The sequence below is a fragment of the Manis pentadactyla genome, chromosome 8, assembly GCF_030020395.1.
Source record: "Manis pentadactyla isolate mManPen7 chromosome 8, mManPen7.hap1, whole genome shotgun sequence".
NCBI classification, from domain to species: domain Eukaryota; kingdom Metazoa; phylum Chordata; class Mammalia; order Pholidota; family Manidae; genus Manis; species Manis pentadactyla.
In genome coordinates, this window is record NC_080026.1 from 99,022,063 (window position 1) to 99,044,096 (window position 22,034).

The 22,034-nt window shown below is 44.8% G+C and overlaps 1 protein-coding gene across 28 annotated transcripts in view; it reads right to left on the reverse strand.

Annotated features, from left to right (window-relative positions):
- The window catches only part of KCNMA1 (potassium calcium-activated channel subfamily M alpha 1), a 702,509-nt gene that overhangs the window by 106,109 nt on the left and 574,366 nt on the right, over positions 1 to 22,034 (reverse strand). For 23 of the 28 annotated variants that reach the window (XM_057506035.1, XM_057506055.1, XM_036928552.2 and 20 more), the window contains exon 18: positions 20,053 to 20,129. In XM_057506035.1, the coding sequence (XP_057362018.1) occupies positions 20,053 to 20,129 (77 nt within the window). Of the gene's footprint in view, positions 1 to 9,675; positions 9,850 to 16,286; positions 16,296 to 20,043; positions 20,130 to 22,034 lie in introns of all 28 variants that reach the window. The other 5 variants (XM_057506052.1, XM_057506053.1, XM_057506054.1 and 2 more) reach the window with 3 other exon arrangements.

A 22,034-nucleotide genomic window follows, 5' to 3' on the forward strand; every position in this document is an offset into this window, starting at 1 on the left:
TTTTACTCATCAAATATCTACTGAACTAAAATCCTTCAGGCCATTTCCTACTCAGGTATCTTGCCAACACATGAAGCCCAGCCAAAGATGCCAACACGCTACATTTCAGACACTGGAGGGAGGAAAGCAGCCCCTTTGTCCTTTCTTGACTGAGTGCAATCCAGCAGGGTCCAGCCCAGAAAGTGGGCATTAGCCAAAATGGAGATCACTTTAAGGCAAGCAGTCAGCTCCACTCCCAGACACAAGCCCACAGATGCCCCTTTATGCACTGTCAATACATCCTGTGTGGCTTTCTGGGAGCAGTCTTTCTCACTTGACTTATGTCTCTCAGTGTAGTTGACCATCCCTGATGCAGATTTGCCTCAAGAACTTTGGCTCTGAGTTTGCATAAGGTTTTCTCTGTAGCTGTGGGCATATCTGGTGGTATTCACACTGCCACATTGAAGGAGATGAAATAGAGGCCTTCAGGTTTACTAGAAGCAGCCAGGGGAGTTTTTTTCTTGCTGTTTTCCTTGACTAAATGAGATGATCAGAGAAGAAAGGTCACCTTGCAAATCGCCAGACTCATCACCCAGCTTGTCTAACGTGGACATCATAAGAATGTGCCTTCAGAACAAGAATCTATGGACATGCCTAGAACCTCCCTGCAAAGTAGGCACCTTCTAGCTATGTACAAAAAGATCATTTTAATGCTCTCTGAGGTTTCAAGTGTGAGGGTCTGAAAATACTGGATGTGTTTCTGTCCATTTAGATTGCTTTTGGGAAAATGGTTGGCTGGAGAAGCAGAACTCTTGTAAGTAAATACGGGGGTGAAGGGTTGCCTGATCAGTAATTCAACACTGGTTTGGGAGAAAGCCCCCAAGAGAGGAAAGCCCACACAGAGCCAGTGGGATGGGCGCATCATACCTCTCCCCACTTCTAGACGTTGGCATTCTCAGCGTGCATGCCTCACCACCTTGAGGGAATCCAGAACTCAAGAGCTTTTCCATGGTGTTTTAATGACCCTTTGGGGTCAATGGTGTGTACAAATTCTACAGTCATGAATGCTGACAGACACAATGAACACAAAGGTCTTGTGCACAGAGAAATAATAAGGAAATTTGCACCATGGTACTCAGAAAGGCCACACGACTTCCTCGGATTTCATGTGGCAGTACTTCACAGGAAATGTGTTTTATATTTCCAGTGGAGTAGGATAAGTGGTCAAAAACTATGGTGGATTTTGAATGAATGGGATGTGAAGTCCTTTATTACTTTTTCCCTTCATAGATGTAAGGAGACAGGCTGTCTCCCGGAGAAAAGCCTCTTTGCCAGACACAGACTTAAAAAATAATTCCCATGAGCTCTAACCAAAGCTACCATAGGCAGCTTGAGCCAAGACCCTTAGGGCTGGTCCCATGTCCCAGCTGGTGGCCCCACTTACTTTGTTCCGGCTGCCCAGCCTGACCCAATGCCATTCATGCCAGCAATTGACAGCAGCCTGCCTCTGTCCCCATTAACACACTCAATATGTGTATCTCCCTGGAATGGGGAGGATGCTGAGGGAGGAAGACAAGCTGGGTAGAAAAGGGAAGTAGATGGGAAGATCCCTAGGACCAGGGGCAGTGGATGTAACTTGGTCGATCTCCAGTCCCTGCTGACACTGAGGTAAATTCTCCTGCAGTAAGAAGGAAGCTGAGTCCCAACAGGAATCACAATGGCAGCTGGCTGGGTCAACTGAGGAGAATTAAGCTCAATAAATTTAACTAATGGAATTCAACTGCTTCAAAGCCATTAATTAAACTTTCTTTAAAAAGATTTTAACTTTTTGGATTTGCAGTTGGATAATGTCCTTCAGCTGCGGAGTCTTGGAGTCTGTAGATCCCCTAAGTCTTCTCAGACCAGCTCGCTCCAGCCTCCTCCTTCCTCAAGCTCCCCTCTGCTGGTCTTCTCCACGCTCACAGGGGTCTCCCAGCTGCGTCCTCAGCACCAGTCCCTTCTTCCACAGCTGTCCCAGAAGTCTTTCCAGAGACGTCATTTCCCTGGTCAAACACTTTGAACACTTTCTGTTGTATCACAGATGAAGAACGAAGCCCCTGTGGCCTGCCTCTTGCCAGTAACTGGGTCCTACTGATCCTTCAGGGCTCCATTCTGGACACTCCCTGGAACAGGTCTCAAGCTCCAGCCAAGCTGGGTGAGCAGCTGTTCCTCGGGAGGCTCTGGGCCTCCCCGCTGCCGTGCCTTTTCCTGTTAGGCAGAACAGTTTCTCCTGATCTCCAAGGCACATCTGAAATGCCACATGCTGTGGAGTCTTCCCTTGGCTGACCAACAGGAGGCCACCTCTGGATCTTTGCGCTGCCAAGCGCTTTACGCCTCTCTCACAGCACTCCAGCCTTGCCTGAGCTTTTCTTACTGGAATCCTTGTCTTTTCCCCTCCTCCTCAGAGATGTACTGACCTCTTATTCCTCTTCAACTGTGTGAGTAACTGAATTTACTTCACAGGCTGTGGAGCCATCCAGCTTGTTTTCAAAACTCCAGCCCCACCAGTGACTCGCTGCGTGACCCTTGGCAAGTCATTTAACCTTTTTTGTGCCTTCGATGCTTTATCTATAAACAGCACAGTATACAGATGCCTCAGTTTACAGCTGCCACAACTGTAACAGTTCCTATCTCATGAGAAGGATTAAATTAATATTTGTAAAGGACATAGAACAGTGCCTACATGTGGCAAATGCTGTGTTAAATTTAACAATGACAATGTACACACGTGTGTACGTGTACACACGCATACACCCTGCTGTGTTGGCCGAGTACCCTGCATACAGTTAGAGACGAGACAACACTCGTTCTTAACGTGAACCCAAGTTAAGCAATCAGCCATTTCCCGGTACTACCACCTTACCTAGCCTTGGTCCTAGGTGGAGGAGACATACATAATAACAGACCTATCTGGGACATGAGACGATTCTCAGGTAAGTTAAAAACATTCACCCAACCTCAAAGGGGATGGAAATTTTTCAGCAAGACTTAGCTTCACTCTTCTCTCCTCACCACTGAGCACGATCTGTTTATAATCTCCGCCTCTGCTCCATTCTGGAAGTGGTTCTCATTATGCTGTCCCATGCTCATTGCTTCTGCGCTTAAATGTCAGTAGAAGATCCCAAACTCTAAGATCTTTCCCATGAGAATGCTGGCAAATGTCCTGCATTTGTTGGGCCAGATGACACACGTCCATTTTAGATGAAGGAGCATCCAAACTGAAATGATGGGCACCATCTGAGAAGGAGAATCCCAAGGCCGGATTGAGACCACGGGCCGCCTGCTCATCCCCGTCTGGAGGCCACTTGCAGGCAGGATGCAGTGAGCCTGGGCCACCACCCCACAAGCCTCTCTCTGGTGGCTTTACACCATTATTGGTCTGATACTAATTTGAGACAATGCCCAAACTCATCACAACAAATTAGCCACAGACACACAATAGCAATCAACTCAAGGGGCTACCCTGAATGCTGGCTGGGGGATTCCCTGCCTCCATGAGCCACACTCTCCCACAGATGTTTCTAAAAGCCTCTTCCCAGAGGCCCATTTAGAGAGAAATTAAATGCAACTTTGACTTAATTAACGTTTTAAATGATAATGAATACAATGTAGATTCATAGGAGGCATTTACATTGTGTTGTAAAATTGATAAAAATTTAATAACTCTTTGTTAATAAGTTATGTCTCCCCAGACCCATAAAGCCTAAGGCACTGCAAACTCTAATCCAGGCTCTTGGTGCAGGTGGAGGAGGAATGCAGAGATGGACTTGACATTTGCTCCCAGCCTGCTCTAATTCAAACCTCTGCTTGTTCATCAGGACTTGATTTCATACAGTAAAGGTCAGGATTTGGGCTCAAGGCAAAGCCCTGACAAGAAAGCTCAAGTGAAAGGCAGACAGGCCCTGGCATCTGTCTCCTGAGAGAGCGGAGGAGAGGGGGGAGATGGGATGGGAGCAACTGGCCACATCGGGCCTCCGCCATGGAGGTGAGATGGGGGATCAGCGGCCCACTGCAAGGAGCCGTCAGGGTGAGTATGGCGACAACTGGCCACTGTCCAGAGTAAAAATGCAAAGATACTTCCCACATCACCTTGCATAAGGACCTCTGCTGAGCTTACTTGTGGCACGCCAATGTCTTTTCTAGTTTGTTCTTGAATACCCAAGTCCCTTCTTCAAGTGTCGTATCACTAGGAAGCTAGGAAGGGAACTGATTTGAATGTGACAGGGGCATTCAAAGGACCCTCGGTCTTTCCTCATTCTGATCTTTCTACTTTCCGCCTCCCAACTCTGCTTCAAAGGACCTCTTTTGAAGGTGCCTTTCATCCTTACATGGTGCCTCTTCACAATATACTGATCTTAAAGAATTTAGCAATACTTTTTTGGAGGGATGGGGTTGGGGGCGACAAAGTCCCAAAATGCAAGTCAGCTCTTCACACTAAACTGTAAAAAAGAAAAGGAAAGAAAAAAGAAAAAAACCCCAGCTATTTATTATGAATGCAAACCTGGTTTGTTTGGAGCTCTTTTAGAGCTGGGCAATTTCAGAAATTCTTTTCAAAGGCAATTCTGCCCAAACATTACTTTTGCCTCCCGATGAGGTGACCACAGTATAGGCATGTAGGAAGGCCTATTTCCAGTCAACTAAATGTGGCTACCCTGAAATCAAGTGAGAGGCACTGTTTTCTGTAACCTTGCCTGCTACCAACAGACGTGCCCAGAGAGGCCCTCCCAGGGCACTGTTCATCTCATGGAATGATGAGATGGCTGCCTTGGCCTACCTGCCTCCCTGTTCTCACTTCCTGCAATGAAGTGCAAATGGACAGACTAGGAGGTGGTGCCAGGGCTAGCTGAGGAGCTAAAAGCAGAATCCAAAGGCTGCTTCAGTGTTTGCTGTCACTGATGCTGGAAAAGAGAGAGAAAGACGGGGAGGCAGGGAGAGAGCACACCAGCATACACAAGGACATGGAGAAATCACAGACATGGAATGAACGAACTTGAGGAAATGGGGAAAGCTATGATGAAACTGATTTGGGCTGAGTCCCCATTGGCTCTCTTTTTTACTATCGTTCTATCACTGATGGCGGTGTAGGAAGAAAAAGTCCCGGTTTCAGAACCCAGAAGTAAAATAAATAAAACTTGAGGAAGTTCACCCAAAACTATACATCAAAGAAAATAAGATAATTATAGGCTGTTGATTTTTTCAATGTTGCTTATTAAATTAACTCTCCCTTTAAAAGACAACGGAGCCTGTCACCATAGGGTGTGTCCTGTTTTAGACCTTCTCCCAGAGCTATTTCCACCCCTTGCCCCAGTATCTGATTTTATGTACTTCAAAATGCCATTAGTTCACTCAAGTGACTTCAGTTCTATTGACAATGTTAATTCTCTGCCCATACAAACCAAAGGCTACTTGGGATAAGCTGATTTTGTTTATTATCTGACAAGACTCAAGATTACACTAAACTGATTTGGCTATGTCTTCCTTCAACCTAATCATATTGGACTTCTCCTCTCAACTTAACTATTGAATTCAACAAGGAGTTGAATGCCTCCTTGTGTTATATTTATATCCGAAATAAAAGTCATGCACAATTTAAAATTAGCTACAGTAGTTTGCAAAAGGGTGGATGTAATTGTGCAGGTTTAAACTATTAGTAAATTGAAAGGTTGGTGTGAGTGATCACACGTGTACTTTAGCTAAAACTATTTCCAAGTGCAAGTCTAAAGATCTGTTTCTCTTCTAGCACATGATTAATTTGTTCATGCCAGGGTTACTGACAGATTGTGGCCAGCATCATGTCAGGCAGGTCTCAGCAGGTTTGAATCGATAGGGTCCTATGTTGTCACTGCATCATAATTTTAATTGTCCCTTTCTATTAGACTTAGCAATCAGATATCAAGCAAGACTGAAATAACAAGAATCAATTCTGAGCAGAGGAAAAGCACCATTTTACAAAGTCATATCAAGGGGAAATGGAACTGATTAGAACCTAAATCTATATTTATGTGTGTATGCTAGACATATGTATCTTATGTCTGGCATATATTTCATATTTGATAGAATAAGAATATTGCTACTTGTTTAAAGTCTGGGTGCATATCATTCTAGTGCCTTTTAAAAGAGCTGGTACTCCTCAAGGACCAGGCAGGGTAGAAATACAATCAGGATGGTCAGAAAACGGTGATATGTGCCCGGAACCTAGCCTGCCATATCAAACAATCCAGTCTTGCCAAAAATAGAACAGTCTTGTGATGAATCCTTACTGGTCACTACTGGCTTCACTTTTCGGATGCTGTTTTTGAAATATTTGGTAAGCGAGTCCTTCTTGGAAGATCTTTCTGTCCGAAGAGCTTGGCCTTACCTCTTGTGAGTTCAACAGGAGACAGTCATTAGCATATTATGGGAATTAACAGCAACCTGCGTGCAGTAACGGACCGCACCTCCAAGGAGAGGTGCGCTGAGCAGGCGGGCCCTGCCGTTAGAAGGCAGATGTTTAAAACCGTGTGAACACTTTTAATATATTACCACTCCTCTGGGAACTGGCTCCTTTTCTTCCCACTTCAGAAAACACATAATGGGACTCTGCGTTTCAATTTAACGTCCCTTGAAAACGGAAATCTTTCCCCTTGTGAGAAAAAAAATAGTAAGGAGGGAGACGAAAAGCAAGAGAGAAATGAATTCGGCAGTCTACAAAGTGCGCTGGCTCAACTGGGAAACGGCGACCCAAGCAAGCTCCGTAATAATATAATGACCTTTAATGAGTGTCTTGGGAAACGATACAGCCCTAGCATAAAAGACAAAGGGCAAAACCCATCATGGCTCTGCTGACATTAATTCAAAATGATTTTCAGAACAACTAAAGAATGTAAGAGAAGTAATCTGATCCGCCCATCTGACCTCACTTTGATTCAAGGGCCCTTCTCCTGCCATTTCTAATTGTCGAACCCTCTACATTTCACATCTGCTCATATTTAATGAAAAGCCCACTCTCACCACTGCTCTTTGAGCCAACCAGATCTGTCAAATGGGCACCACCCAACCCCACCAGCAGCGAGGAAAGCCCGGGGTTGCTGTTGGAGCTCTGCCAGTGGAATTCTGTGTAGAGATAGACATTTTTTAATTGGAGAAGAAGGGCTTATGTGGGCACATGAAGGGGCTCAAATTGGAATGGATTTTTCTAACTTATTATTAATGGTCAAAGGTGAGTGGACTCACACAGAGATGGATGAAATCTGCTTTTGTTTGATGGAGTGACGACGGCTGGGAGACAAATGAAACAGAGGAGGCAACCCCCAGCCCCAGCCCCCAGCCCCTAGCCCCGAGCTGTCAGTACCAGTTAAGGCTTCAGCACACAGCCGGAAGCTGCACGTTTCCATGGTGGGGCTGATTCTGGAGGGATAGGAAGGACAACACTCTCATGCTCAGGATGTTACTGAGAGGACAAGGCAATCCCCCTCCAAGTTCTCCTCCTCCTGGCCTCCATCAACTCTTGGATTAAATTTCAGAGCTGAGAAATCCCTCCAATTATGGCTTCTCCTGGATAAAATGGAAGTTACACATACTGGGGATCATGGGCCTCATGCAGGGGGCACAGATTTTGCTGTGACTGGTGTGGGTGGCTAGTGCCATAACACGACCACAAAGAGCCCAAATGAGTCCTTCCTTTTCTCCACTGCATCTCTGGCCAACATCTTAGAGTCTAGAGGTTATCTGAAAACAGAGAAATTATGCCTTAGCAGATGGGTAACCTAGGTGGGCAGGTGGCTTCATTCGCTACCAAAAATCAAAGAGATATGGCCAAACTGTGTCACTGTAGCTCATCCCTTTGTTCTACCCCCATCCCCACCCCAAGCCCAGTTCCTGTCTTTGAACCTAATATCTTGCCACATCTCTTAGACAAATTCTTTGTGTGGGTGTGACTGAGTTCACCTTCTAGTGCCATATGACCTAGAGAGAAATTTCCCAATGAGAATAATGGGGTAAGAGCTCATACTGTGGTATCTGCATGAAACACTGTAAAGGAAACGTCTTCCTAGGATTTTAGGCCAATGTGGTTAGGAGAGTCCAAAATCCCTCTCAATACAACCTCTATTAGATATTACTTTTACAAATCAATCCTGTCCCTTGGCACTGTTCTGGAGGAGCAATAAATCATGAATCAGAGAGGATGATTCTCTGGTCCTAGATCTAACTTTTCCAAATGCCTCTAAGACAACTCCATGCACAGATCATGCCTCAGCCATGAACTGCAGGTCCAAACATCAACACTGGGCATGATACACCACTCCCCTGCACACACCGATGTTAGGGCTCCCTCAGCCCTAGAAGCCTCCATGGGTCACTGTGCTCACCAGGCTGATACCTCCTTCAACACTGGCCCAGGTAAGTCAGCAAGTTTTTCATGGGAATAAATGCTCAGGAGCAAAGTCCTCTTCCTCCTTGATGCCTGTGGGAATTAACTCCAGCTGGTGAGAATTTAGTTCAGCCAGCTCTGGATACTTAGAAGGGAAAAGAACAGGTGGCAATTTAGTCACCAATAAATGTGCCAGGTTTCAAGAGGAAGCGATGAAGCACAGAGGGAAGAATTCTACCTCCCAAGCTAGGAAAAATGTGAAAAGAAGGTTACAAGTCTACTTTCAGGCATTCAAGTCGTCAAGTGGAACCACAAGCTCTTCTGCCCTTAGCTGAGGACCCCTATTGCAGCACCTCTATGTACAAGCCAGAGCTTTCAGAAACACCACGTATCAATGGTGTGAGTAAGACACCAGCAAAGTCCATGCTGAAGATGAGGATGAGGGAGGCCGCAGGGACCAGCTACCAACTGCGAGGCCATGACGGGTTATGTGACATCACATCTCTGAGCTTGTGGGCTCATGACCTCAAAGGCCTGCACAACAGACCCCAGGCAGTCACTGAGTTTTGTGTTCACTTGCAGTTTTTGTTGGTGTTTGGGATCATAAATACTACAAGATACCTCAGTTAAACAGGGGGCTGTATTTTTGGAAAAATGTTAGATAGTAATGGACCAGTCCTTTCAATTAGTCATGTCTCTGAGGGGAAGCCCCAGGCTCCACCAGACTACATAGGTTGGCGGGTTTAGAATACTCCTTTCCAGAACAGAGGACACAGTCTGGCACTGGAGGAATGAGATACAAGTTAGAGAAACACACTTTAAAAAAAAAAATTGCACCTGTACCTCCACCCTGTTGCCTTTTGGAAGCTGAGCTCACTGAAAGCAGCTGAACGCCAGAGGGGTCTTGTTCTCTCATTCCTTCCTCCCTTTGCCCCAATCCAATTACAGCCTCTCCCCAAATATTAAGATACACATTTTCACACCTCTGTATTAATATGCTATTGGATTTGCTGTCATATGAATTTCCACTTAAATTTATTTAACTGAGAAAGAAGGAGAACATCACTAGACTGTCCTAACACAGTCCAGCACTCCATGACAAGGAGCCCAAGTTCACAGGATGGGAAGGGAGGCCTTCCCCGGGACATACACAATGACACAGGCTGCGAGGGTAACACGTCACCACATACGGGGTCACACTGGGAAGAGAACATCAGCTTGGCTGACTCACAGAACCACAGCACAAGACAGAGATGATACCACAGACAGCACAGACACAGAAGGGCATGTGTTGGGGTTGAACTTACAGGCACGGAAACTGGTGGAGCAATCATTAACAGAGACAGAAGAAAGTGGGAAGGCTCTCTCAAGGGTGTCCACGTTACCACGCACACGGCCTGACATGCACGAGCAGTCACGCTCAGAACGTCCGCAATCAAAACAACATGCCCGTCTCATTCTCTTGTAGATGGACATCTTGGCTATAACCATGTGGGTGGATGGGAGGAGAGGAAGAGTGGTAGTTAATGGCAAGGTCACACACAGCAAGGCAGCTAGACGGGAGCTAAAGGAATTTAACACAGGTCTTAGTTCACATCAACAGTCTTGACCCAGAAAAAAAATACAGAGTGACTGTTCATCACAGTTTGGTTGCACATCAGAAATAGTAGCAAAAATATAAATTGCCTTTATAGTCCCCCAAGGCTGTTGCATATTATTTTTCTTCCCTAGGTAAAGCGGGTGACCACAAGAAAGGGCATGGCCGGTAACAGTCGGGTTCTCAGATGAGAAGAAATGCACATCATAGACAGCAAAAATGTAACCGACATTTTTCCACTTGCCCAATTAATTCAGGAGGACAAAATGTACACACAGCCAACCAATTAATTGCTTATCTGGTACAATAAATGGTTTTTGCAAGATGCAAAAATACCTAATATGTAGGCTTTCTAATTTCCATTCATTTCTGGGCATTAAGCAGAGCTCGGGACAAGCTTTCATCAGATTAGATACAAAATGATTACATGTTAATATAAAATCTGAGGATGCCTCTGCTGAACTTCCCCAGAGTGAGTTTACATGATGCCTACAGGAATTTAAATTTACCCTTGACAGAACAAATATCCAAATCTGTCCACATAAGAAATGCAGCTACTCAAGGCTAACGCTGTGTATTTGACATTAAAGGCAGTTCACAAATAAGAAATCACTGAAAGCATATGAGATGTTGGTCTATTGGAATGCATTTAGTTACTCATGGGTGTATTTTCTGCTTAAAGCTGAGAGAATCTGAAAACTGCATCAGCTATTTTTCTCCCCATCCACCTAAAATTCAGAAAGCAAATGGGCTATTGGTTAATCATAATTTTTTCTTATATAGCACATATTAGCCAAAACAGATTAAAGATCATGAAACATGAAATAAGAGAATAGATCTCACGTAACATATCTTATTTAGATCTGCATGCAGCATTGATAGTTCTTCTAAAGCTAGTATCATAGGTTCCATACTACCTGGGTACCCAACTCAGGTGCTAATCTACCAAAGTTGCTGGACATCCCTATAGTCATTCTTAAGACCCTTCACCTTTACGCTTCAGGCCAATTTATATTTCAGTACAACAGGAGGCTTTTTGTACCTCATTTGGATGCTACAACAGGCAAGCTTGTTTGCCTAGCACTTAACATGAACCAGCCCACTTCTCTCACAGAAAGGGAGAATTCGTATTTATTCCAAGCATCACAGCCAACTGGGAAACCGAAACTGGAGAGGTGTTATTCCCTGTGCCCAGACCTTCCATTTTAAAACTCATTTTTCCCCCTCTTTTTCTTTGTGGAAAATGGTTGCACTCTTACTTTAAAATATGGCTTGTGGTTTTGCCCTCTTTGAATGTTACAGTCACCAGGAAGAGGGGTTTAAATCTCTCAAATGGGTCAAGTCCTGTTCTAAGACCTTTATGACTTGCCATACAGTATATTTGTCAAGCAGGGGTAACGTTATGATTGTGAAGAACAGGCATTGGGGGAGATGAATGAAAGATCTCTTCAGCAGCAACTCCATTCCCAAAAATTGGCTCACATTTTTAGTGACATGTTCTTTTAGTATCCTAGCTAGTCAGTTCAGATCATCATCATGCAGCCCCAGCCCTGTTCAATGCGTGGTAAATCATTCCTGGGCTCAGCTTTTACCAAAAAAAAAAAAAAAAGTTCTACTATAGCATTTGAATCAGAAGAATTTAGAAGCATGGTGTGAACACCCAGACACCCAAACAGCAATGGTGGAAGTCAAGACAGGAAGAGAAGTCTTCAGTTGAAGACATGAAAATAAAATTATTGTAACTACATCCAGGTTTGGTATACAACTTGTAGACTGCTTGCTTGTTTTTTTAATTCATTCTTTTCCTGGAAATATTGATGCATTATTTACACAGAGGGGGGAAACGAAGATGATTTTTTATTTCACTGTAGATAAATTGTTTTGAAAAAAATTTTAATCAAATGCTGTAGCAGAAGAGAAGCCCATCAAACTCTGAAAAGCTATGCTTCTCATTAGCAACAGTCCCTGGTTTTCATTTCCATACTCCCCCTTTGGGTTCATGTACAATAATAGGATCTGACACATTTATGGGGAAAGAAAGTTCTTCCATACATATACCATCTTTAAGGACAAAAGAAGGGAGGATGGGGTAGAATAAGTTTTGAAATGATTTTGTCAGAGGTAAGCCCATCATAGCGGGTGACTTACACCTCCTATTTGATAAGGGTTCAGGAGGAAAGACAACTGCAAACCATGCCTCTTGGGAACTGTTTGTAACTGTTACTGTTGGCTATTCTGGAGACCATGCATTGTTCTAAAATTTCATATCGTTAGCATGCAGGAACAGGCTGAAACTGGTAATCGAAGCAGCACAAAACCATTTGCTATAAGAAGATTAAATGTTAATTATAAGCAGTCACATTCCAAAGCAGCGAATGCATAAAAAAGCAAACATGCTATTACTCGTCACTCCTTCCCACTCCTCACTTGTACTCTCACACCAAATACAGAATAGAAATCTCAAAAGACACACAAGCACCACCACAAAAAAAAAAAAAAAAAATCAGCAGGAATGATCAATGAGAGGCTCAAAGACAAGACAGAAACAGTTAAAAATGACTGAGCCCCACACTGTGACAAACCTTTGTGAATCACAGTGTCTAGACCCAGGTGCCACCGACTGGGAGGGTGGCTCTCGTGCTCTACTTCGGGATGGTCCATGTTCCCTGACCCCCTGTCAGGTGTCTTCGCCTATACACTTCCAGGTCCACTTTCTTAGAAGGTAAGGCCCATGGTGACCTCCTGTCTGGTGGGGTGATCTGTCAGGCTTGAAGGATGTGTCCCAGTCAGAAAGAGTCTTCCTCTGGGCCATTGTAAGAGTCATAAACAAGCTCTTAACTAAGAACGGATGAAGATTTGCCTCCCTGGCGGGAGCTGTTCCAGAAAATGTGGACACTGTGTAAAATTATACTCTCAAGTCATAAAATAAAAGTACCAAAATTAAATCATGGACCTCCTAATTTGAAAAATATCACCCCTTTTCTCTTTCAGCTCTCTCTGGCTTCCTAATCATTAGTTTTGTTTTAGTGACTCATGGGATATTCAGAACCACTGGTATTTTATTTCCATTTCTCCATGATTGTTTCCTTTTTTAGAGCTGATGTGGGTTAGAAGGTTAATTTTAGATATCAGAATGCCACTTAAAACTCCCAAGGTTAGATTTCAAAGAGCACTTTGAAAGTTTCACTACTTACTTAAAACAGAGGTAAGTTTCTTATCTACTCCCTGGCCCTCTCTCCTTTGGTGTTGCTGATTTTCTTTTTTCCATAGACACCCATTGCTGTCTTCCCAAATCTCAATCGTCCGAAAAGGGAGCTTTCCCCTGGGTTTCAATGGTAATACAAAGTAGATCTATGGGGACATCTAGTGGATCTGTCTGGAAAAGCAGCTAGTTAACAGACCGCCTTTCTCTGAAAGGGGCCAGGAAGAGGACCCTGTGTGGCTCCAAGAATTAAAATGTGTGCTGTGTCATTTCAATTCAGTGGTTCTCTCAATCCATAACGGATGCTTAAGCGGCAGTGAGGACGAAGGAGTGAGAAGTTCTAGGAGACGGTCCTCATGTGGTCAAGAGTGGCACCTTGCAAACAGCATTGGCTCTGCCACCAAGGCCAGAAGAGTAGGCCCACTTCAGCAGCAGTTGGCTGGGTCTCTTCAAAGCCCTGCTGCTGCTTCCTAAGTGGGAGAGGAGGCAAGGGTGTGTCTCTGGAAGGTGTGAATACTGTTGCTATCTGTCCTTCTGTCTTAGAGCTCCTGGAACTTTATGCTCAATTAATCGCCTCCACAGGCCAACTTAACTCTGGGAAAGCAGACGTATAAGCCTCCGGGGACTCAGTTTTCTCTTTGGCCCACATTATAAGGTTTCTGTTCTTGGGCCTTACCACAGATTCAAAGAGGCTATGCGGCTGCCAGAAATTAGGCCGTGCGTCCCACCTTCCTCCACAGAACTCTGTCCTAACAGTTTTATAATTTGAGAAAAAGTTTTTATGTGTTTTCCTTCACCACAAGGAAGTGGATATTCATCCAATATTTCCATTATGACTTTCCAGTACTACTTGTAAAGACAAAATTAAAGTATTTCCTTAATGGACATCATCAGAGATATCTGTTTACTTTTCAGTGTTTAGAACTGGGAGATTTCTCAGACGTACTCTTGAACAACTTTTCCTATATTTTCAAAGGTCGTGATCATGAGAAAGGAAACCTGTAGAGAAGCGGCTGCTGTAGATGTGGCTTAGTTACTGCTCTTTCCTTGCGTCAAACTGACAATCAGCTGTCAAACGCAGGCTCTCTGCTGCCTAGCCCTTCTGAGCCAAGCCTGGAATGAAGAAGGAGTTGGACTCCATCCTGTTCTCAGCACCATCTGCCTCCTGCATCAGCAACCAAATTGTCAGCCAATTTCCAATTGCACAGTCTTAATTTCCAGGGTGGGTTAGAAGGGGCAGGGAAAGCAGTGCTGGACTGAGAGGTGCAGGTGAAGTTTTCCAACTGCTGGGGAAAAAATATTTTAGGTTTTAAATGGAGCAAATTCAAGGGAAGACTGGTGTAGAAGGAAAAAAAATTGCCTTTCAATTCACAGACACTTTTCAGATCGCAACCTCATGTTCAAAATCAATCCGGTGAAGGAAGGATTAATTCCAAGCCAAACTCTGGAGCTGCTCTTCATATGCTCAGCAGCAGCTAAAATTATAAGGAAAAACATCTATGGAAGAAAATGTCCATCAAGGTATAAGGCTGAGGTATTTGTTTGATGTAACACTGGGAATCAGAGAGCATTGTTTCCAGTCCTATAAATGAGGAATGATGTCTTCCCTTAGCAAAATTTATCCTCTTATCTTCTGGAGGAAGAAGATCTTCCATGTGATTTTCCAAGAACAAAAAGAGGGGGCCGCAAAGCTCATTAACTCAGCAGTACAGAGTACACAGAGCTAGTTGGTCCTGCCCTCGACACCATGCTGTGGCTGAGGAAGGCAGAGGAATTTGGCACTAGAGTGGTTTGTTGATAGGCATCATGTTTTCCACCCATTCTGGAGGTAAAGGGAGAGGAGGAGTCAATTTTGGCAGATTTGTGCGTTGAACTGAAGAAGGTCATTGTTTTGTTTTGTTGGTACATTGGGCCTTCTATACCCTCAAACTCTGAAGACTAGCCAAAATCAGGTAATGAAGTTGGCTGCTGGAACGTGAGAGTACCGAGTGCTGAGATATCTTCTCCAAATTCCAGGGCCTCTGGACTGAACTGCCCTGCAGGGTGGGCCTCTGTATGCGAGGGAGGACCCCATGCTTGTGGCTGGTAGAAAGCAGCCTGGCTCTAAGTCACACACAGAAATGCTGGCCCTAAAATTGCCACATCTTGTTGGTTGAGTGGGGTTCTACTCCTTGAGTAAGTTAGGAGTTCAGGGACTTCTTTTACTTGTTCAGACTTCTACATAGCTAATGAAATGGAACTTTCTCCTTGAGCCATCTTTTCCACCTTGAACAAGTAAATGGATCTTCCAACATGCCTAACCAATACCCAGGGAGGAACTGTGTATGTCCTAGGGGATCCTGATTGAAAGAGAAACTTTATTGTAAAGCAAGGGAACTTCATAGACTGTAGGAAATAATTACCACTGTGGAAATACTTGTCTCCAGTAAGGCAGTTTAGATACTTACAGTCCCAAAGTTTGGTGTCCAATTAATTCTCTAGCAAGCACTTTCTCATAGAGAGAGGCAAATATATTGTAAGAAATACATCACTCTCTCTGTAGAATACTTCAACACTTATATATAAAAATGTACATTTTTACATATAAAGTACTGTTATATATCATATATATATCACAACCCAGGAATATATATGTAGCACATGTGCTTTGCTTCAGGATAGGAATTCAAGCTCAAGAGCAGAGGAGACCAAGTATAATTTATCAAAGGCAAAGCATGGCAATGACCCCCAATCGATGAGGCATCGAGAGCTATAGTGGTAATTACCTCAGCCTACTCAGCGTCCCTGGAAGGTCCTGAGACATGGCCTTCAAGAGAAACACTGCTGTCAAGGTCTTATTTTCAAATGGAAAAATAAGACAGCGCCAGAAGCTGGCAAGAGGCTGGGGTGTGGGGTGGATGAACGGAGGGGGTTCCCTGCTCTCAGGGTTCTCCAGCTCCACGCTACTCTGCAGACTGTGTTAGATGAGGGCGTTGGGGCATGATGTCACTGCTACATGCAACACAAATACCAAAAGAGGAAAAAAAAAACTGAAACTGTACAGAAAATAAAAGAAGTTTCTCTTCTAGAGAAAGACAGGGGCACTGGACTCAGGGCTGCTGGGAACCCATTTTACTCACAATATATCACTACCAGAGGGCAGTTAAAATAGAGTAGGGGCCGTATTCCAAGGCAGCAAAGGGAAAAAAAATAAATCAAAAATATGTCAATTATTATAAGTTAAGGAAAATTCCTTCAAACACATCAATTTAGACATGACTTGTCCCCTAGGAGTCCACCCATTGGCAAATGTCTAGAGGCTGGTGGGGAGGAAATGCAAATCATTAGACCAGGTTTGTTATACAGAAAAAGATAATGAGTAAGTAGCAGGTTCTGAGAGCTTGCTCCTTGGCCAGACAGCTGAATTTGACTGTCTTCCTTGATGGAGTGCTATGAAGAAGTGGAAAGAAATGCAACAGTTAACCTATATATCACAAAATTTTCAGAAACGGAATGTCCACACTCGATATTTCTCCACATAGTACAACATAAAACGTTTCAGGTTATTGACTGCAAGTGAATGGGGTGGTAGGGAGGGGTTGGAACAGGAAGACCTGGTTGGAAGGGGAGGAGGCTTAGGAAATTGTAGATAAAGAGCAGTGACTGTCATCAGCTCTGCCTTCATGGAGATGTGACATTCCAGGGTGAATTCTTAATACCTGGCCTAACAGATTTGGACAAATGATGGTGGGGTCAGTTTCCCTCCCCAACTTAGGGCACCAGGCAATATATATTCAAAGGCACAAGAACCCCTTCCCCCCATGAACTATTAACAATTCTCACTCCTAATGAAAATGTCTTTGCAACTAAAACCTATCTTCCTCAATTTCCTAATTTGCCTGGCATGTGCATGGGAAGGGTCATGGTTAATAATTTGTTTTATTCTAACCACCCCTGACACATAATACATTTGCATCCTTCCCTCCGTAACACAGGCTTCTATGGCTTTTTAATTGGGATGAACAATATTTGGACAATTCTGATTGCTACCAAATATTAACCCCACAGCTCAGGCCCTTTATGAGATGAGGAGCCCCTGGGGTAAGGGGGTGGTGCAGAGAGAAGGGAGCAAGACCCTTGTCACAATGGCTTGGTTTTGGAGAGGAATCCCTTTGGCACAATCTGTGCTGTGCATGATGGGAGATTGTATGCTTCACTAGCTGAACCAACTTTAAAGGAAATGAAGAGAATAAAACCATTTCAAACAATTATTTGCCCCTCTCTCCAGGAAGAAGGGAAAGTCAGCTGCTGTTTTCTTGCCTGGAACCAAGATGGAAAAATATCCTAAAGGCCAAGTTCTCATTTCTAGGGACTTAAAACCTGTCTGCTGGATCCCACTGAGGTGCCTCTGAGGGCCAGGATCAGAGCAGGAGTCAGAGAAGCTTTCCCGTCATCCTTCCCATTTCCACTCTGGCCTCCCTAGAGTTTGTTCTCTGTCCAGTCACTAGGAAGAGCATTTAAAATAGGAATTGACTTCATTTCCTTGCTCAAAATCTCCCAATGGCTATATTTATTATAGAACTAAAACCCAAGTTTCTGCCTTCATCTCTCATCTCATCTCATGCCACTTTCTCCCCAGTCCCACCATTCCCACTGGCCTTCCTTCCTTCCAGCACCACAGATTTATTCCTGCCTCTTGGCCTTTGCCTCATTCTTCTGCTTGCCTAGACTGGGTACTGGCTTCAAAGTCACCTCCCAAGGGAGGCCTTCCAAACCTTTCCAGCTAAAGCAGAGGGCCTACATGGCTCCTCACACCCTCCAGCAGTCTCCTCTCTCCCCTTGGCATTTATCTCTTTCTGAATTTATTAATTGCTTTATGGTCATTGTTTGCCTCCATTCACTAGAGTGACGGCTTCAGGAGGGCAGGAACTTTATCTTGTTCATCCCTCCAACCCTAGCACCAAGAACAGTGCCTGGCACAAAGAAGGTACTAAAAACATGTGCATGAACAATCCATAGGTGGATTTCATGGAGACCCCCATGGGACCAGGCTCTTCGGCAAATATCCAGCCATGGGTTATTGGCCTCAGCCCTCCTCTGCATTTCCCACCTCCTCCACTGCAAGAGTTTCCTTTCAAAGAGCTCACCCGCTTGCATTTTACGTGTATTACTCCTTCGTGTTTCCTACCACCTCGGGATGCTATGTTCCCTCTAATGGCAATGACCAGGAAGATGCCTGTATTTGTATGTTCATGACCAACCACGCAGGGCTGGGGTAGACGGCCCGGTGAGAAGGGCCTTTTGAGTTATGGAGTTGGGGGAAGACTGGATGGGGAGCCTTCCTGGGAAGTTGTCAGAATCAGAGAATTCTTACGCCCCAAGAAGTGAGAGTCTCTTTGCCTGAGGTACTGATAAACACCCACCTCAGTAAAGGGCTGGAGTTGGGGGTAAGCGGCCATGGGTGTGAATGGAGACGCCCGGAGCAAAACAGTGGGCCTGAGCTGCCCCCAGATCGGGAAGTGGCCTGAGACAGTGTCTGCAGAAATGGCCCTAGACCACGTGCTCCCCAGGGGTGTTTGTCCAAGAGGCGGATGTCTCCATGCTCCAGCAGAGTGATCACACAGTTACTGTGCCCCCCTTTAGGAGCGCAGTGAGAGAAGCCCTTGGCTCAGTCGGCATAGCTCAGGAACGTACGCTTCTGTCCGGTTTTGGCTTGTGAGAAAGCATTTCACGGGGTGATCTTTCATGACTGTGCTTTTATTCATCAGACCCAAGGTCATCCACTTTGCCCTCCCCTCTCTTACAGAACAATGAGGCCCCTGAGAGCCCAGAATCCCGGACGGCCCCTGGGTGAGCTGAGCCCTCGTCTCGTCTGTGGGCTCCGTGTCATCTCAGCACTCTCATCCTCCCACTCAACTTGGAGCCTTCCTGTTCTCTGTTCGTAAAATGGGATTAATAACACCCCCTGTCAATTACACAAAAGTTACGGTGAGGATCAGAGAAAATAATGGTCATAAGGAGCTTTGAAAACACTGAATCACAGTAGGAAGGAAGGCGTTATTATTGTTTTCTCTAGGGTTGTGAACGATTCCATTAGGCAGGGCAACATAATTACTGCAAAGGCATGGCCTTCTCGAGGCAAAGCCCGCTTTAAATCCTGGTTCCTCAGAAGCTCATGAGTCGGCATTCCTGACTTACCGTCCATCTCTTTCCGAAGAGGCCCCACGGGCGAGCTGCTTTGGAAGGAATTTCAGACTGGATAGCCAGAAGTCACTAGCCCAATCTAGTCTACCCCAAAAAGCAATGATGCTGGAGGCTGGCTAACGAGACAATAGCAAAGGAGGCCAATCGTGATGGCCAAGTTCTTTTCTCGGACCGGTGTAAAGGCATCACAGCTAAAAACTCTGGCTTTGGCACCAAAACTTGCAGTAATCACAAACTGAAAAAGAGTCAGCTCCCATTTGGGAGTCGGAGTCCTCTGACTCAGTTTCTCTTTCAGCCCTAGTACAGCCATCTTTACAGCTGGTGGTCCCCCGTCCAGGGGACATCCCTATGCAAAAACACTCCCTCCTCCACGGTCTTAGCTGCCCTCCTTTTCATACACCATACTTACTATGTGCAACTGCACACATCTACACAGGCATCCCTTTAGTCAAGAAGTGGGGATTCGGCACTAGGTTCACTCCTATGTGTTACATATCGATGGTGGTGATTTTTCATCCTCTGCTCTAATAAAGTGAGGACAGGTATTTATTTCATGTCTCTTTAAACTGCTGGGTGAAACATAAACATATTCAAGAAACCTCTTGATGTTTAGTGTTTCTTTAATAGGAGAAGGAGGAGGGAAACACATTTGGGGAAAAGGAAAGGAGAGAGGGAGGGAAAGGGGTAAGAAACGCTACTTACGCCGTTTGCAGCCGCATTTTTTAATTCTTTTGGGATCTGTGATGTCATCATGACAGGCCTTGCAGTAAAAAAATGCCCTGGAGAAAGAGAATGGAAACACTGACACGTTTCATAATCCACCCAAATGAAATGAGTACCACATTTCCTCCACTGCGGTGCCAAATTAATGAAACACGCCAGCACTAATTTCCTTTCATCTTCTGAAAGGTTTAGACATTTACAGACGGAAATGTTTGTTGCAAGACGGTTTATTTCAAACACGGGACTCTGCGATTTGAGTTAGTGCTTCTTTTAATAAACTTTCATTTGAACAGGAACCGGGGGAAAGGTTGCTGATGTGACACACTGAGCCTGCTCGCTCGCCCTTCATTTTTATGAACAGCACTGAGGGCTGCTTCCCAGAGCACATGGGCCATGAGCCCCGGGCCCCTGGCGGGGGAGTTCAGTACATCTCCGAAATCTCACAGTCTGGTCAAATATATACTAAGGGGGGTGCAAAGGTGACGTTCCACGGTCAGATAAAAGCAGTAGCCTTGTCGCTTTGAAAGCCCTATTTCTCTGCAGTCAAAGTGAGAGAAAGGCTGAGGAGTAAAGTGGGGAGGGAAAAACAGAAGGGACAACACAAGTGGGTCCTCTGCCAAATTCTTTCTGGGACTTCACAGCCTATGTTCACTCCCAAAGGGGCAGGACCAACTCCCATCCCCTCCAGCCTTAAGAACACGTAATAAATGAAGGTTTTCTTCTCACTATGGAGCACAGCTCAGCTGACCGCTAGAATGGGGTGGGCAGAGGGTGTTACAAGGTTGGGTGGATAGAAGGAGATCCAGAGGAAGCAATCAACAAGAAATTCCCCTCCTCTGACTTGGGTCAGTACGTGAGGACGAGGTTCATCGGCTGTGTCAAAGGTAATCCGGATGAGACACAGTAAGATGGCCCAAGCACTCCTTAAAACGCACAGGGCCTAGACCTTCACTGAAGGCCTGTCCTTTCTATACTGGGGGCACTGGGATAAAACTCACACAGCCTTACAAACTTCTGGATATGGGGACTAACAAAATCTCTGGTTTTATACTGTACTTCACCACTCCCAACGTGAAACTGAATACCAGGGATAAACAGGGCCTTTCTTGACCAGGGCTATAAAGAAATACACACAATTCATGACCATTTTAATCCTAGGTTCCTTTTCATGTTTTTCGCAGGATGCATTTATGATCGCACTGGCTGTAAGGCAATGTTAAGACTTGTGCATCTGAAAGAGCTCTTTGCGACCTTGCAATCAGATCCCTGAGTCCCCGAGGACTCAGTGTCCTCACCTGTAAATCAAGGATGTTGTCATGACCTGCTCAAAAGCATCCTGTGCTGGACTTCGCCAGCCCCGGGACTTCAAAGTGCAAGTCCAATGCTCTTTCTAACCTAGGAGCTCATCCACCATCTCTTTAAGTGCCAGTTCTCATCCATGTTTTCGCAAAACATAATCTCATCATTCTTTTCACGAAAGAAGAAAAGATAGCTGATTGTTTGCCCTGAGGTGGCAAAGTGGCTAAGAAGCCAATCAGCGGTGACCTGCCCTGCAAGAGGAAGGACAGGAAAGATGGGAGCAAGTTTGCTTACACTTCCTTTGGCCATTTTCTCCCTTTGATGCTCCTATGCATACTAATAATGACAATAACAACAGCCAACATTTATAGAGCACAGACCATACACCAGGTACTATGCTAAGCATTTTATAAGTATTAATAAATGTTTTGATTCTCAAACAATCCTTTGAAGGATGTACAATTATTATCTCTGGTTTATAGAAAAGGAAGCTGAAGCACAGACAGGTTAAGTGACCTGCCCAAAGTCACACAGCTAAGAATGGCAGAGCCAGGATTCAAATCCACACAGTCTAGCCCCAGAGTCCAAGGTCTTAAACACATCTCTACTAAAGAGATGATGAACTGATAATGAATCTGAATGGACTGTTGAAAAGATAAAGT